Source organism: Hyperoodon ampullatus (assembly GCF_949752795.1).
Source record: "Hyperoodon ampullatus genome assembly, chromosome: 8".
Taxonomy (NCBI): domain Eukaryota; kingdom Metazoa; phylum Chordata; class Mammalia; order Artiodactyla; family Ziphiidae; genus Hyperoodon; species Hyperoodon ampullatus.
Window position 1 is genome coordinate 7,972,796 of NC_136921.1, and position 18,382 is coordinate 7,991,177.

Consider the following 18,382-nt stretch of genomic DNA (forward strand, 5'->3'; position numbering starts at 1 on the left):
GCTTCTCTTGCTGTGAAGCACGGGCTCTAGGCTCGTGGCCTTTGGCAGCTGTGGCACACAGGCTCAGTAGCTGTGGCTCGCGGGCTCTAGAACGCAGGCTTAGTAGTTGTGGCGCACGGGCTTAGCTGCTCCGTGGCATGTGGGATCTTCCCGGACCAGGGCTCAAACCCGTGTCCCCTGCATTGGCAGGTGCATTCTTAACCACTGCACCACGAGGGAAGCCCTGTTAACTTTTTCATACTTCTATATAATCTGCTTGATTACTACTTGAGTTTTCAGTTTTACGCATTATTCACAAACTTTTCACTATAGAAGAAGAGAATTTACTTTTCTTTCCACATACACTCCCTCCCCCCAACCAAACCCAGATAACCATTCCAGGCCCTCAATCCTCCCAGTAAAGTTATATCATAACTATGAGATTTAACTATTAGAACTATGTAAATACTAAGCATTCTTTTCTTTCCTACACAACTTTTTATTTTCACCGAAACTAACAACTATCTTGTTTTAATTTGGTTGGTTTTTCTGTATACTCTGTACATTAATCCACCTCAAGTTTTCCATCAATTTTCTAAAGCAGTGCTTCTCAAAGTATGGTCTGTGGACTTGTGGGGATCCATTCAGGGATCCATGAGGTCAAAACTATTTTCGTAATAACACTAGTAGTCATTATTTGCCCTTTTCCATGTGTTGACATTTATACGGATGGTACAGAAGCACTGGTGGGGAAAACTGTTAATACCTTGGCATGAATCAGGCAATGGCAACAAGTGGTGGCAGTGGTCAGGGTCTCGTCACCAGCTCACACTCGCAGGAAAGAATAAACCTAGTTCACTTAAGAATGTTCTTGATGAAGTGGTAAAAGTTAATACTTTTATTATGGCTCAACCCTTGAGTACTTGTCTTTTTCACTTATGCAGCATGTCAAAGTACAGTGGCTGTCTTGAGGAAAAGCATTTAACTTTGAGTTGTGAGCTGAACTGACTGACTTTTTTACGGAACATCATTGTTACTTGGAGGAACAAGTGACGCACGACAGTTATCTGGCACTTCAAGAAAAACAACTAACGTTATTTATTGCCAATGATAAAATTCGAGCTTTTACAAAAATCAGAATTTTGAAAACGTTGTATCTGACACATGATACACGTTCTGTAATACTTAAAGACTTGTCTAGGGTCTGTAGTGATATTAATAAATATGATTTTTTAATATCATATAATGAAATGTGTCCACATTAAGAAAATCAGACTAATAAGCCAATATTTTCTAAATGACTTAAATTTCTAAATACATGATAAAAAATCATGCATGGGTAAAAGATCCATTCAAAGTGTGAAACAGACCAATAGATTTTAATGTAATCCAGTAAAAAAGTTCAGTTGATATTGTATTAGTCTGCTAGGGCTGCCATAACAAAATACCACAGATTGAGTGGCTTAAACAATTTATTTCTCACAGTTCTGGAGGCTGAGAAGTTCAAGATCAAGATGCCAGCCAACTCAATATCTGGTGAGCGCTCTCTTCCTGGCTTGCAGAGATGGTCACCTTCTGACTTGCTCCAATCTGAACCCCCATCTTCTGCATCTGCGTAGAGCTGGTACCCTGGGAACTTTCTTCACCATCGTCTAGGTCAGGTGTCAAAAAATTATGGTCTGTGGGCCAAATCCAGCCTGCCACTTGTTTTTAAGTAAAGTTTTAGTGGGACACAGCATTCTCATTATTTATGTATTGTCTTCTTTCGTGCTACAATGGCGGAGTTGAGTAGCTGTAATAGACCAAATGGCCTATAAAACCAAAAATATTTACTAACTGGTCCTTTACAGGAAAAGTTTGGTGACTTGCAATCTAGGTGATTCTTTCACTTCTTTACTGTACTAGTTTATTTGTTTCCTGAAACCCACGTCTTCCTCCTTCCTGATTTACTCTTTCTTTTTGGTGAAGTACATCTTCTGGTAGCTTCCTGAGAAAGGGTATATGAGATGTACATTTTTTTTGAGACCTTGCATGTCTGAAAATGTCCTTTCCTGCTCTCACATTTTATTGATGGCTTAGCTGGGTACAGCATTTTACCATGGAAGTCACAGTCTTTCAGAAATTAGAGAGCTTTGCTTCACTGTCATCTAGTCTCTAGGGTTACAACAGAAAAGCCTTAAGTTATTTTGAGTTTGGATCTCCTGTATGTGACTCTCTTTCCTTCTTAGAAGCCTATAGGATCTTTTCTTTGTCCTCTGTGTTCTGAAATTTTATGACAATGTGGCTTGGAGATGGTGCGTCTCCATTACTGTGCTGGGCAGCAGGCTCTTTCTGTCTGGAAAGTCACATCCTGCAGTAATGGGGCACTTCCCTGAATGATTCTGTTGATCATTTCTTCTCCCTCTTTTTCTGTTCCCTATTTCTGGAATATTCATTGAACAGATGGATGTCTTGGACTGGTCCTGTACTTTTCTGTCTTTTCTATCATATTCTGGGACAATTCTTCAACTTTATCTTCCAATCTGAACCTTGAGTCTTCTTCATTTCTTCTATCATGTTTTCAATTTCATGCTGTTAATTTAATTAAAAAAGAGCTCCTTTTCCCCCCTTCTGAATGTTTCTTTTTTAAAGTGCCTAGATCTTGTAATACAGATACTTTCTTTAAAAAAGAAATTCTCTGAGGATATAAAAATATAGTTTCTTCTCCTTGTTTTGTTCTAGTTGCTTTCCTGTTTGGTTTTCCTGCTTTGGTTTTCCTATTTCATGTTCGAGGCTTTCCTCTTGGTTGTCTCTTTATATAGGAAAGTGAAATGTTAAAAGGCTGATTTTTAGTGAAATCCTAAAAATCTCTGCTAGAGTGGGTGGAGCTCATTGTCTGCAAGCTTTATTGTAGGGAAATACAGCTGAGCTGTTGGTTGGGAAATCCTTGAGGTTATTAGCTTTAAATCTTCTTTACCGCTCAGATTCCTCAGAGAAAGATTTTCCTATCTTTGGACTCAAGGGTATAGGCTTGGCTACTAGAATTCTGAGGTTGGCTGGGAAAAGAAAGCTGGGACTCTTAATGTTCGGCCAGTATTCAACGTGCCAGCATTCACTCAACCTCCCCAAAGGGGCCACTACCACAGCTGTGTTTGGCGTCCCCTAGTTCAGACAGCCTCTCCTTTACCCTGTCCCAAGGATAAATTTCTGGTCTTCTACTACGTTATGGAAGGGGCAATCTTTTAAAATAAATTTTCAACCAATACAGTTAGTCTCTTCTTCACCCACCTCTTCCCCCACTTTACAGAGTTACCTGCTGCTGTCAATTTCTGAACTTTAGGATTCTGCTGTGTAAACTGGGTTGTTTCTTGGCTTTCTCTGGTGTTGGCTCAGGACTCAGCTTTCTCAGGACTGCTAAGTCAGTTACCACTCATCCATCTGCTTCTCAGCTTCCAAATTTTTGTTGCTGTTGTCTCCTCTCCCATTCTCTTTGTCCTTGTGGGTTTATGTCTTTTAAAAAAAAATCTCTTCACTGTTGTTTTAGTGAGGTTTTGGGAGGGAATGAAAGTAAATGTGGGTATTTGATCCTCCGTCTTTATTTGGAGCCTCTTTATAATTAAATATCTTTTTTTTTAACTTCCATTTAATATTACAGCATAAACTTTTCCCATGTTCTTACACAGTCTTTGTAACAACTTTAATAATTGTACAACATTCCACTGAGTCGCTACCATAGCTTACCCAATCATTACCCTATTTTCAGAAGTTTAGAGTTGTTTCTGTTTTGCGGGAGGGGACTAGTTTTTTCTGGAGTCATCTTTCATTTATCTGTCTCATTTATTCCCTGTATTTAGGGAACGGCCACTGACATTCTTCTTCTCTCTCTTATCAGTCCATGGTTTCATCACCTTGTGCCTTGATTACAGCACTACCTTGTGCAAATTACATTCATCTTCAACCAGCACAATGACGCAGCACTAATCTTTCTAAAATGTCACCTTTCTCATGACACTTCAGAGGAAACCTAACACCTACAATTCATTTGCAACTGGCATTTGTGGGTCCCCATGGTTTGAGTCCACCTCACCTATTCAAACTCACCACCCTTTCCCCAAATGTCCTCCTTCACACAATGGCCTGCTCTCCTAACCACAACCCAGGCCCATCCACACAGCCAATGCCAGCCACACGCACCTTCATGTACACCCTCTCCTGCACGAGGCCTCCCCCACGTGACTCTGCTTACACTCTTTCTTCCTTCACATGATACACTGAAAACTGCTGAGGCTCAGCCTTCTAAATGGACTGAGAGCTCTTCCCATATGTTCTCCTCTCTGGCACTGCCCCTACACTGCCCTCATCCTACCACCATGGGGCTCCAGCCAAGCATCAGAAGCACAGTGCTGCTGAACAAGGACTCACTGAATGGAATGGACACGCATGTAAGTTGTTACCTTGCCCTTCGGAGTTAGCGTCCAGATCACGGAGAAGGTCAGCTTGTCGGTCATGGGGTTGAGGCTGCACAGTTCCTCACACAGCAGCCTGGGAAGCATGGGGACAACCTGCAAACAGAGAACAGGCCATGAGCAGCTTTTTCCAATCCGCAGGAGCTAACCACAGCCTCAGAAGCAGCCCAGGAGGCAGAGTTTTGGTGAAGAGCTTGAGCTTCCAGAGTGAGCTGAACACGGAGGACACTCTTTTCCCTGAAGATACAGCAGAAAGACCACACTATCTGATAATCTTCCATAAGCCTTTAGGGTCAAATGTGAATGTGAATGCGAAAGGTGAGAAGAACTGGTAATGGAGGGGAAAATACATGATAGGCATTGAAAAATAACTAAACACTAAAACTAAAAAAAAAAAACTATAAAAACAACTATACACTAAAACTAAAGCTCTAGACTCAAGAATGACTTGTACTTGCAGATATAACTATCCCAGATAACTGTACACTTAAGAATCCAATGTCTTACATTTAAGTCTTTAACTCATTTTGAGTTAATGTCTGTGCATGATGTAAGTAAGGGGTCCAGTTTCATCCTTTTGCATGTGGCTATCCAGTTTTCTCAACACCATTTATTGAAGAGACAATTCTTTCCCCATCTTGGCACCCTTGTCAAAGATTAGTTGGCCATACATACATGGGTTTACTTCTGGGCTGTCTATTCTGTTCCATTGGTCTATGTGTCTGCTTTTATGCTAATACTATACTGTGTTGATTATTACAGCTTTGTAATCGAGTTTGAAATCAGAAGTGCGATGCCTCCAGTTTTGTTCTTCTTTCTCAAGATTGCTTTGGCTATTCAGGGTCTTTTGTGAATTCCATATGAATTTTAGGAGAGTTTTTTCTATTTTTGTGAAAAATGCTATTGGAATTTTTATAGGGATTACACTGACTCTATAGATCACTTTGGGTAGTATGGGCAATTACACGATATTAATTCTTCCAATCCAAAAACACAGGGTATCTTCCTGCTTATTTGTGTCTTCATCAGTTTTCTCATCAATGTTTTAAAGTTTTCAATGTATAGGTATTTTACCTCCTTGGTTAAATTCCCAAGTATTTTACTGTTTTTGATGCGAGTGTGACTGCTTTCTTAATTTCTATATCACCTCTCATCTGTTAGGATGGCTATTATCAAAAAGACAAGAGATAAACGTTAGTGAGGATGTGCAGAAAAGGGAACCCTTGGACATTATTGGGGGGTATGTAAATTCACACAGCCATTATGGAAAACAACACTGGTGTATATCCAGAAGAAAAGGAATTGGTACTTTGAGGAGATATCTACACTCCCAAGTTCACTGCAGCATTATTCGCAAGAGCCAAGACATGGAAACAGCCTAAGTGTCTGCTGACACTCGAATGGATAAAGAAAATGTGATACACACACACACACACACACACATACTATTATTCAGCCATAAAAAGAAGGAAATCCTGCCATCTGTGACAACACGGATGAACCTGGAGGGCATTATGCTAAGTGAAACAAGCCTGACAGAGAAACACAAATGCTGTATGTATCACTTATGTGTGGAATCTTTTATTTTAAAAAAAGCCGATTTCATAGAAACAGAGAGTAGAACGGTAGTTGCCAGGTGCTGGGGAGAGGGAGAAATGGGAAGGTGGAGGACAAATACTTTTATATACTTTCAGTTATAAGATGAATAATGTCTGAGGATCTAAGGTACAGCATGGGACTGTAGTTAATAACAGGGTATTGTATACTTGAAATCTGCTGAGGTAAATCTTAAGCATTCTAACCACAGACACAATAAAGAGTTAACTATGTGAGGTGATGGACGTGTTAATTATCTTGATCATGGCAATCATTTCACAATGTACATGTATATCAAATCATCACATCATACACTCTAAAATTACACAATTATATTTGCCAATGATTCCTCAATAAAGCTGGGGAAAATAAAAGAACCCAAGGGCTGCGTGTAAACTTGTGACATGGTTTCATCAGACTGAAATTGCTGAATCAATGCTTCAGTAATTGAAGATACCAAATTGACCAAATCACATGTTGTAACGTTAACAGAATACTCTGATAAAACATCACTGATTTGGGGGGGAGGGTAATTGCTGAAGGTAGTGAAAAGGTACAAACTTCCAGTTATAAGATAAATAAATATTAGAGATGTATTGTGCAACGTGATAAATATAATGAACACTGCGTTATCTATGAAAGCTGTTAAGAGAGTAAATCCTAAGAGTTCTCATCACAGGAAGGAAATATTTTTTCTATTTCTTTAATGCTGTACCTGTATGAGATGATGGATGCTCACTAAACGTACTGTGATAATCATTTCATAATATATGTAAGTCAAATCATTATGCTGGACACCTTGAACTTAGTTTGATATTTCAATTATATCAATATCTCAATAAAACTGGAAGAAAAAAAAATCACTGAAAGATTCACAAATCCAGATTCCCTAGATGAACACTGTGGTCAACTAGTCACTCATTTTGCAGTTTTTTAAGCCCAAATTCTTTCTTCCTTTATTGATTTTCTATTCCATTATAAACTGATTCAATGGTATACTCTCTTAAATTAAAAAAAAAAGGAAATCCTCTTCAACTTCTTTTCAAATCATGACTTATAGTTATCCTGGAATGTTATTTGTTTACTCTAAAATTCCAAAGACAAAATGAGTAAATCTACCTGGATGTCCTGAAGCTACTTCAGGCTCCCTCCCTCCTACCTTTAAATCTATTCCTTCTTCCATGTTTTTCTTGATTAATGGCATCATCATTCACCCCCACCTCCCAAACTAAAAACGGCAGCATTAACAGACATTTATCCAACGCACTTACTGTGGACCTCCTAGATCTGCAGTGTCAAGCAACACTTTCTAACACTCTGCTAAGTAATTTTGAAGTAACAGAGCAGCAACTATGCACTAGCTGAGGTAAAGTTAGCTAGTTAAGTTTCTTTATCAGCAAAAACAAAACAAACCCCAGTGGTGTCCTACTCCGTGTGAGGTATCTGGACTTGTATTGTTTCAGTACAGTAAGTAACTTTTGGTATGGAAAAGTAAATTCTAGAACTCACAGTCCACACCAGTAACAAACAGCTAATAATTATATGGCATTACTTGGCATTATTCTGAAGGATGCTGTATCTTTTGTATGTAAAACCTAATGACTACCTGAAGACTTCTGGTAACAGCTTTTATAAGGCAACTACTTTTGAAAAAATTTTCTTGCCATTGCTTTTGCATTGTTTGTTCAGATGACACTATATTCTCTGTTAACTTATTTAATGAGTATTCAAATGGGATCTAAATATTTAACATTTTCTTGCATGTATCAAGTGTTTTACAAAGTAAGACATATTTACCTGCATAAACATACTGTACGAAATGGAGAAAATTTTAATACCATGATTGAACTGTAAAGATTCCACATTATTTCAGCCTTTGGACTAGGCTATGGACTGAACCCTGTCCCTCCCCCACCCCCCAAACTCCTACGTTGAAGCCCTAACCCTCAATGTGACTGTATTTGGAGGTGGGGTCTTCTGGTGGTAATTACAGTTAAATGAGGTCATAAGGGTGTGGCCCTGATCTGATAAAATAGAGAGATAACTCCCCCCTCCCTGCCCTGCACACACACAGAAAAAAGGTCACGTGAGGACACAGCCCTCTACATGCCAGGAAGAGAGTCCTCACTAGGAACTGAATTGGCCGGCACCTTCATCTGGGACTTCTAGCCTCCAGAACTGTGAGAAAAAAAAAAAAGGTCTGTTATTTAAACTGCCCAGTCTATGGTATATTGTATGACAGCCCAAGCTGAATAAGACAGAATAAATTGAGTTTGTTGGGGGTGCATTGTTGGATTCTTCTCTGGGCTGCATTATCAGATAATTATACCAACTGCATTTCGGTAGCAGGTTGCTCTTGCCTTGCATGCCTGTAGTCCAGGGCTTAGTACCTTTTTATACAGATAGTTAGTATTTCTTCTAAGGGTTCAAGGCAGTATCTTATTTTCAATCATAAAGCTGAACATCTGAGAATGTAACATATTTCCTGACTTCATGTTTTAGTGTTTGTGCAAAGAAAGTCATTGCAACTAAATGCAACGTGGTACCCTGGACTCAACCCTGGAAGAGAAAGATAATTGGTGGAAAAACTGGTGAAATCCAAATAAAGTATGGATTTGGTTAATAACAATGTTCCAATGTCAACTTCTTAGTTATGACAAATGTACCATGGTAATGCAAGATGCTAGCAAGGAGGAGAGCTGGGTGTGTGGTATATGGGACCTCTCTGTACTATCTTTGCAACTTTTCTGTAAATTTAAATTTATTTTAAAATAAAAGAGCTTATTAAAAAGAAAGCCCCTGTTCTCATTACCTGATCTCATAACTGTTATACATTTAAATATGGAAGACCTTTATGTTAATGAAATACAACCTGATCTATTTTTACATATTGGAGTTTGGGGTTAAGATTTTATTTGCAAAAAAGGCCTTTACCACTAAAAAAAAAAAAAAGAAAGAAAAAAAAAAGTCTAAAGACCATTAACCAAAAGGGTGAGACCCAGACTCATCAGCAGCACATCTCAGGAAAAACAGCAAAGGCTTTGAAGCCAGGCAGACTTGGGGGTCTAATCCTGGGCCCACCATTTCCTGTGCAACTTGGGGAACCTAGTGTAATCCTCTGAGTCTTGGTTCTCTTATTAGTAAAACAATATTGAAGATGCTCAATAAAAGTAAGCTCACTGGCCACCCCATGGTCTGCCAGGTCCTTTGGTCCCCTGGCTCAGACTTCCCTTCAGCCTTTGCCCTGGGGCCCCCTCCCATGCAGTAACCAGAGCCACCCAGGCCTGTTTGCTGCTCCAGTTCATGCACACGTCGTTCTCTCTTTCTGGAGCACCTTTCTGGATGTTTTGCCAACTTTTGGATGTTCTGTCAGCTTTGTACATCGTTTAAGATTCAGCTCATCAGCATCTCTGAAACACTTACTGGGATTCTCCTGGGTGGAACGCTCACTGTGTTGTGTATACTTGCTCCCCAGGGCCCCTGTTCTTTCAAAAAGGACTTGAGGCAGTCCTAAACAGTCACTCACCCTAATTGCTTCTTTATGTGCCTCTCTTCTCCACTAGACCATGGTATCTTCAGGAATGAGGACTGTTTCTCTCTATCCACCACTTGACACACAGCAGGCGCTTCTGGTTTACAAATGAATGACTGACTTTCACCCAGAATACAAATCACCTATTTTTTTCTATGTTTACTGTTTATTCCATCACATAAAACATTCTATGAAATATTGATACATGGTAGACTCCTATTTAAACATCTTTACATAAAAATTTCACAGGCAGCAAGTATTTTAAGTACAAGATAAACTGTTTTGGCTATTCTCTCCTAAAACTATTGGTACACTCAGCTACTGCCCAGGTTATAAACATTGCTTGATATCCTGTGTCTTACACAGAAGGAAACATTTTAATATTCACACTGCAATGGTCAGATGCCAAAGAACCCAAGTACTCATGAAAAAGATAAACATTAAAACTTTTGGGGTAGTATAATTATGCCTATTTTTTAAAGGGCTTTCCTTTTAATAATCTTTCACTAGATCTTGGGGCAGGATTCAGACGGAATTCCGAGAAAACAGTCTTTATCTTTATGTCCGTATAGTTTTGTAAATAGACTGTTATTTCTCAAAAGAAAAGGAGTGAAGATTTTACAATTACATTTGTGGTTTGGCATGTCAGGGCCTCTCATGAACTGGGCCTGATTTCTGCCAGTGTCACTGGGACTGTGCCCCATGACACATGGCACTTGTGTCAAGTCCAGTCCACAGCACAGCAGGGGTCCCCATGGGAGGGGGACTGGAGAGACAAACAACCACTCTCCATAAGTTGCTTCCTCAAATACGAGCTCTGTTATTTCAGGGAGACCCACCTAGACAACAGCATAGTGGTCCCCCGCACCCTCATTGGCTATGTGAGATCTGCCACGGTACCTGGAGAGACTCCGAGGCAGGGTCCCAAGTGCAGAACACAATGTATAACTGGAAAAGAGAAGCAAGGTCTCTCCGGCAGTTGAGAAACTGCTGGCCATCACCAGCGTCGTGCGAATGCTTACGCGTTCCCCAACCCCCCGATAGCTCTCCCCAGTCATGGCTTTTCTGGCCCCCACTCAGCTTCACTACTCAGTGTGGGCCACGTGGAGAGTTCCTTCCAAGTTCTCAAACTCCCTCACTTTCCAACTCTGCATACTCCACAATCACTCTTACAATCTGCCTTTCCTGCTTTTGCAAGTCATGGCTGAGCTGTGATGGAGAAAATCACCGGACCGTGTGGAGGAGGATCACTCCCCTCCCTGCTACACCCCATCAGTTCTCCAGTCCTGTAGGTTCTGCATTCTAAATCTCTCAAATGAGTCTTTTCCTCTCCCTCTTCCACTGTTCAAGTGTGGACATCTTCGTCTCTCTTGCGATACATCCTAAGTCTCCTAAACCAGCAGCACAGTTCTAGAGTTGAAATTATTCTGGTTAAGATTTCCTGATGATTCTGCAGACTTTTGCATCTTCTTACTAAATTCCACCCAATGACAATCTGCAATCCCATTTATATTAGGACACGTTGCCTTTATCTTCCCCAATATTTGATGAGCTGAATTCAGTAATTTGATTTTTTGCTTGTCCTGTTAATGAGGAAAGGCCCAAACATCTTCAGTAAGGCCAAGGGGTCTCAAGAGGAAGTCGGCAGAGGGCCTGCAGACCCCATCTCCAAGTAGACAGCAGAGATGCCAGTGGGAAGCTAAGGTCTCCCAGGTGCCTAGCCCTGTTCTTTGTCATGCGATATGGATTGCTAGACTGGGAGGGGATGCAATCTGGGGGCGAATGTGAATGCTCCTTGTTCAGGATGTCCATTCTGGCCCCAGGCTGAACACATCTATTATTCTAGTTCTCCTGGGGTCTCCAGTTGGACACCACCATATTGGTCTACTCTCCTAAGATTCCGTGAGCAGAGGTCCCTGTCTGTTTTGGGGTGGTCACTCAAAGCCTCAAGGGGCCATGACTGAGGGAAAGGGCCCTGATACTGATAACAATTTTCCTACCTTTGGCCTCACTATTCTTCAACCACACAGTTGCTAAGGTGATTTTCTATCTTAGTCAAAGAACGTGATGTCACTTCTCTACTTGACCTCAAGATGAAACCCAAGCTCCTTAGCCTGCCGCCCCAGGCCTCTCTTTGCAACTTCATCTCTTGGCTCCCTCTGCAGCTCAGACCCCAGCAATTCCAAACTACATACTGTTCCTTGGACGGTCCATGCTTTTTCTAGCCTCTGCCTGGAATGCCCTCTCTACCTACTTTTGTCTACCTAGAAATTTTCTACTCAAAATTTGAAACACTGCTCAAAAATCAATTGCTTTGTGAAGGCTTCCTGGCTCTTGCAGAAGATCCTCTTCCACCACCAATCCAGGCAGGTACAACTTCTCTCTCCTCTGTGATACGTCCTCACCTCGGAGCACTTCTGTAACTACGAGTAGGCCAGTGTAGAGTAATTGTTACATGCCCCCCTCCCCTGACTTCTCCAGGGCAAGAACAGCACCTGTCTCATCTTTATAGACCAGGCACCTGGCACACAGCCGGTACTCAGTAAATGCTAACGGGATGAAGACTGGTAGCACTTTAGTAGCAGAAAAGGAAAGGGGTTTAAAGGGTGCTAAGTCTTCTTATGCATGTCTCAGGGCCAGAATCAAAGTTGGGTGAGGACAGAGCTTAAAAGCTGTCATGGAAAAAAAAGGACACTGATGAGAGGACACGGACTTTCTAAGCATTCTGGATTCGGGCTTAGGAGAACTGAGAGAAACTGATCATTTAGGTAAACTGCCCAAGGCAGCTGGGTGGGGGTACCAGCAGGACTAAAATCTTATGTTAGCCTCAGAGAGCAGAAACATCTGCTAAAGCCACAGCGGGCGAGCTGGCCAAGTTCAGCAACAGGTTAGCCAGGACAGCCCTGTGACCAGCGGAAAGGGCCACAGAGGGGGAGAGATCAGTCATCTAGGCGAAAAGGAACAGGAGGGACTAGCAACGACATGGGGGCTGTAACAGCTCAAGGCGGCCAGACGTCAGAAACCCACTGGGGGTTCTCTAGTGCCAGGAGGGGCTGCAGGGGTCTGCCCAGGTCTGCCCCGGTCTTTGCTGGCTCCCAAACCTCCCTCACACCCTCAGTGCCCACTGGCCGTCAGAGCCGGAGACCTTGGGGAGTTTTGCTCCTGGTCTCTGAGGACTTTGAGGTTTTAACAATCAGGTACACTCAGCTAGCTCCCCACTCACATGCTGCAACAACTTAAAGGAAGGAGATAATCCATTTGCCAGCCAACATCTCTGTTTAAAGAGTTTTCTTTTTCATATCAACCCTTCCATGAATTCCAAATTTGATCAACTCTTTGCTACACAGTTTGACATTAACAAAACATCAACACTCTGACAACATGCTGGGGTCATAAGGGAACATCTTAAAACTCTTTGGACTCCACATTAAGACGGGCTTCCAATCCCAATCTTTGATCTCTATTATAAAGCAGTACCAATAAAATATCGTAGAGATTTATGGGTGAACTTTCACTTGAGCTGTTTCACACCTAAAATAACACGAGTGCTTGGGCCAATAGGCAGAACATTTAGGTTTAGGTTTCAGCTGTTTACGTTTTCTCTTACTTTTAAAACTTATTCACTTATTTTTTAAAAATTACCTTAAATTTAACAATTACATTGTATTTTCCTCTCAGAGATGATAGCTTGGAAATATTAACTGGCTAGAGGTCGTGTCCTTCTGAGGACAGGCCTAAATTCAGGCAGACAGCTATCCCCTATCCTGATAGCTACCTACCTTTTGTCAAAAAGAAAGAGTGTTTTTCCACAGGATTTAAATGGACAATATATAAACTTATCTTTTCTCCTGAGTACACCCTGTTGTTAATAAGAGTAACCAAATACGTATTAGTTTGAGTAAAATCCCAACAAAAAGAATTTCATATAAAAGACAGTATGATGATTGTAAAGCAATTATACTCCAATAACGATGTTAAAAAAATAATAAATAAATAACTAAAAGACAGTATGATGATATTTGGACAGTAAGATGGTATTTGGACCCAAGATCTGTTTCACTGTATACTGTACTAATCTATGGGATAATTTCCCAAATCAAGCTTAGATTGTAATTCTGACATCAGATACTTATAGGTCAGTGACATTGAATGAAAAGAAACCAGTACCACATTCCCTGTAGATGGGAAATCAACCGGCATCCCCACCCCCATCCCCCGACACACACACTCCCTCCCTCATCTGATGAAGTTGGGAGAAATGATTCCGCCAAACCAGAAAGAGAGAACCCGGAGGAGGGGAAAGCAGCTCATCCAGCTTTCAAGAAGACTTTTACAGGCAAAGTAAAGTGCAAACAGCAGAAAAGTTCCTGGACACTGTCCTTTAAGAAACACAAATGAGTAGTAAGAAAGGTCAGAGTAGTGGTTCAAAGGAATCAGAATGCACAGCTGCTGCTGCCCAAGGCTGTGGGCTGGCGCCATTCACTCATGCCAAGCTGGGGGCAGTGCCGGGCAGCAGGAGCCTGGAGCCGCTCGGGAGCATAGGGGCCCTTCCTCCACTCAGCTCCCCATTTCCAGAGCTTAAGAGAAGAGTCCCAACTCTGCATTCCCAAAGAGAAATTCTAGAACTATGACAATCACGAAACCAAAGGAAAGAGAAGAGCAAAGGAAACAGGCTTACTTATTTAACCCAATTTTATTTTTCTCTTTTTCTGAATTTGAAACGTAATTCCTGGCTATAAAAGGAGAGTGTGGAGCTAGATAAGAGAAAGCCACCTGCTCTGAAGAAAAACCTCCAATTGTGCCGAAATTTCTTAAATATTTGAATCCACATGGGGAGAACGCTTCACATTTATTCACTTTATGTGGTCTGACTGCTACTTCTATTGCTCTTTCCATTATAACGTTATAGTTTTTGTAGATAAAAGGGATTTTAAAGTCTTATCCCCCTTCCCTAAGAGGCCCTGGGCCAAAGGCTGGATTTAGCCAACTGCATTTTGGGGCAGGAGGTGTGGATGAGATGTCTCCAACCTGAGGTTATACGAAATGTAGTCGGTGTACAAATATCAGAGCTGTGTTCTCTAGAGGGCCAAGCTATGAGTGAGGTACCTGGATTTTGATGTGGCTCCTTTGCCTGATTAGGCTGGTTATATATACTAAAAGGAGCCAGAGTGGAGTAAAAGTCACTCCCCAAAAAGCTTCAAAATAAAAACATATTTTATTTAAGTATTATATACACACACACACACACACAAAGTCATAAAGGAAAAGCTTGATGCATTTTCACAAACTGAACGCTGGCGTCATCAGTGCCCGGATCAAGAATCATTAGAAGTTCCCCTACCAGATGGGCCCTTTTCCCCCAAGGGTAGTCACTATCCTGACTTCTAGCTTTGCTTGTTTTGGAACTTTATATAAATGGACTCATACAGTGTTTACTCTTGTGTCTGGCTGCCTTCACCATTATGTTTGTGTGTGGAGCTGTCATTTGTTCATTCTCATTGTTGTATTGCATCCCACTGAGTGAACATACCACAAATTATTTGTTCATTCTATAGCTGACGGTATTGAATAGCTTCTAGTTTCTTGGCTACTTTGCATAGTGTTGCAATGAACATTCTTACACATTCTTTTTGTAACACATGTATGCATTTCTGTTAGGTATATACCCAGAAGCAGAACTGCTGGGCCACAAAGTATGTACATACATTCAACTTTAAAAGATACTGCCTGTCTTACTATGTTCAGACTGCTATAATAAAACTATCACAGACTGGGTGGTTTAAACAACACACACTTATTTCTCACTGTTCTGGGGCTCGGAAATCCAAGATCAAGGTGATGGCAGATTCAGTGTCTTGAGAGGGCCCGTTTCCTGGTTCACAGATGGTGCCTTCCTGCAGTATCCTCACATGGTGATGAGAGTGCTCTCTGGGGTCTCTTTTATATGGGCACTAATCCCATTCATGAGGGCTCCACCCTTGACCTAACCACCTCCCAAAGGCCCTGCCTCCTAAGATCATCACATTAGGGGTTAGGATTTCAAGATATGAATTGGAGGGGGACACAGACATTCAGTCCATAACACTATCAAACAGTTTTCCAAAGTGGTTGTACCAATTTGCCTTCCCCGCAGCAGTGAGAGTTCCCACTACTCCACATCCTCGTGGATACTTGGTGTTATCTGTCTTTTTAAAAAAAAAAATATTTATTTATTTGTTTGTTTGGCTGTGCTGGGTCTTAGTTGCGGCACGCGGGAACTTCGTTGCCACATGTGGGGCTTTTTTTGTTTGTTTGTTTGTTTGTTTTTAGTTGTGGCATGTGGGATTTTCAGCTGCAGCATGCAGGATCTTTTACTTGCAGCATGCAGGATCTCTTTGTTTTGTTTTGTTTTTAGTCATGGCATGTGGGATCTACTTCCCTGACCAGGGATTGAACCCAGGCCCCCTGCATTGGGAGCACGGAGTCTTAACCACTGGACCACCAGGGAAGTCCCTAAATGTCTTTATTTTAGCTATCCTGTGGGCTGTGCAGATTTCTGAGGTGGGAGCTGGGTTCTCTTTCTCACACCTTTCCTAGTGGAGTAAATGCCAATTAGTTGTGACATTCCCAGGTATCACAAGCTAGAAGATACTTGGGCTCCCTGCCTCAGGCTGTCCATCAAGTGTTGGTAAGGTGGATACAATGTGGAGGAGCAGACATGGTTGGCAGGAAGCCACTGAGAGGGGGGTGAAGTTGGCAGGCCAGGGATTCAATGACCGCTGGCACTTCCAAAGACCCAGAGTATTGGTACTAACAGATGGTTTGTGTGTACTGAAGAGGAGAGTCAAACAGCATCTTCCATATGAATGTCTTATGAGACCCAGGCTTGACTGACATATTCCCTATTCCCATTCTTGGCCTATCAGAAACGCAAGATCCTCCTAAGTGACTCATGGTTCCTTAGGTACTGCTGGCTACGCCATGCTGGGGAAGCTCAGAAGTGGAGGCTACAGTTACTATGAATGAGGATATTAAACAAATGAGTGGAGACAACTGTGGACAAGGAATGCCATCCGTAGAAAGGGGTGTAACAGTAACAGTAATTCTTCTAGTCTCAGGTTAACAGGTCTTGTCTGGTGGTGAGTGAAGGTTAGGTGGATATGAACTTGAAAAATGTTGAACAGGCCCTGCAAAAATATAAACACAAACTAAAGGCCAGCACTGTCCATATGGATAACAATGGAATGGTGAGGGCTCCAGCTTCATGGCCATGGGAGGGGAGGTTAGGGAGGAAGCCTCATGTGCTGCTGTTCAGTGATATGTGTGGGCAACACGTTTGTGCTGCATTCCCTTAAGCCACGTATATCCGCCCACAGCTTGGGCACAGGTGTCGTAGACACTGTGAGGGATGGGGGTCAAACAGAAGTTCTTAACACAGCATTTAGGTCTGAACAGGTCACAGAGGCCAGACAGGGGCCGAGTTGCTCTGAAACAAGCTAAGTCATTGGGGTGGAACATCCCCTGCTCAGATGAGGATAAAGCTTCCTATTCTTATTGAGAGATGACTGGAAGTTTCGGATCTTTTAGGTATCACTGTGCCCAGAGGTCACCTATCACTGGTAACACCCTGTTAATTAATTATAACTGGGTTTGGATGATCATGCAGCTTCTGACCCAGAATTTCACAGCTTAATAATCAACTCCATCTCCCTCTCCTCCTGTATTCTCATTTCTGGAATGGCCGAAAACACCTACACGGTGGTTCTGAGCACCCAGTATAAATGGCAGGCAAAGCTGAACCCCTGAAGAAAGCAGATGTCCATTTCTCGTGGAGAGGTGGAGCTCTAGGGTTTTGATCACATGTTCTAGGCTGCAGTGATGCAGAAAGTACTGTTACGGGGCAGGGGAGAGGAGGTGCTAGGTTTCCCTAGGGAGGGCCTTCACTGGATTGAACAGATGATAGCTCTGGCTCCCGTTTGGGACAATGCACGTCGGAGCCAGCACTCTCTGGAGAGGGAGGAGAGGCGTCCAGACAGGACAACCTCCACCATGGGGTTGAAGACATCACTGTCAGCCACTGGCTGACCAAGATGGCGGAGCCAAACTTGGGCCACGGGCCACAGGATCTCCAGCCCCTAAAGGACATGGCTGCAGTCAAGGCCTAGAAGAGTCCCATTCTCCCCCTGCCTTTGAAATTAAAAAAAAAAAAAAAAAAAAAAAGACCTTATTTTTTTAGAGCAGTTTTAGGTTTACAGCAAAATTGAGCAGAAGTTACAGAGATTTCCCATATCCACCCCCCCACCCCCATGCACAGTCCCATTATCAACATTCCTACCAGAGTGGTCCATTTGTTATAACTCATGAATCTGCACTGACATATCGTTATCACCTGAAGTCCATAGTTTACATTAGGGGTCATTCTTGGTGTTTTACGTTCTAGCAATTTGGACAAATGCATACTGAGAAGTATCTACCATTATAGGACCATACAGAGTAGTTTCACTTCCTAAGAATCCTCTGCGCTCTACTTACTCATCCCTCCCTCTCTGCTAGTCCCTGGCGGTTGCTGATCTTTTCACTGCCTTCATAATTTTCACTTTTCTAGAAAGTCATATAGTTGGGATCTTACAGCATGTAGCCTTTGAAGATTGGCTTCTTTCACTTAGTAATTTATATTTAAGGTTCCTGTGGAGGAACCGTGTCTTTTCATGGCTTGATAGTTGGTTTCTTTTTAGTGTCAAATAATATTCCATTGTTTGGATGTACCACAGTTTATCCATTCACCTACTGATGGACATTTTGGAGGTTGCTTCCAAATTTTAGAAAATAAGAATAAAGCTGGGCTTCCCTG

General features: G+C 42.0%; 1 protein-coding gene across 1 annotated transcript in view; it reads right to left on the reverse strand.

Moving 5' to 3' along the window:
* DIS3L2 (DIS3 like 3'-5' exoribonuclease 2) overlaps window positions 1-18,382 on the reverse strand; it is a 377,502-nt gene that overhangs the window by 94,205 nt on the left and 264,915 nt on the right. The window contains exon 12 of the mRNA XM_079710102.1: window positions 4,413-4,520. Within this exon, the coding sequence (XP_079566228.1) occupies window positions 4,413-4,520 (108 nt within the window). The remainder of the gene's footprint in view (window positions 1-4,412; window positions 4,521-18,382) is intronic.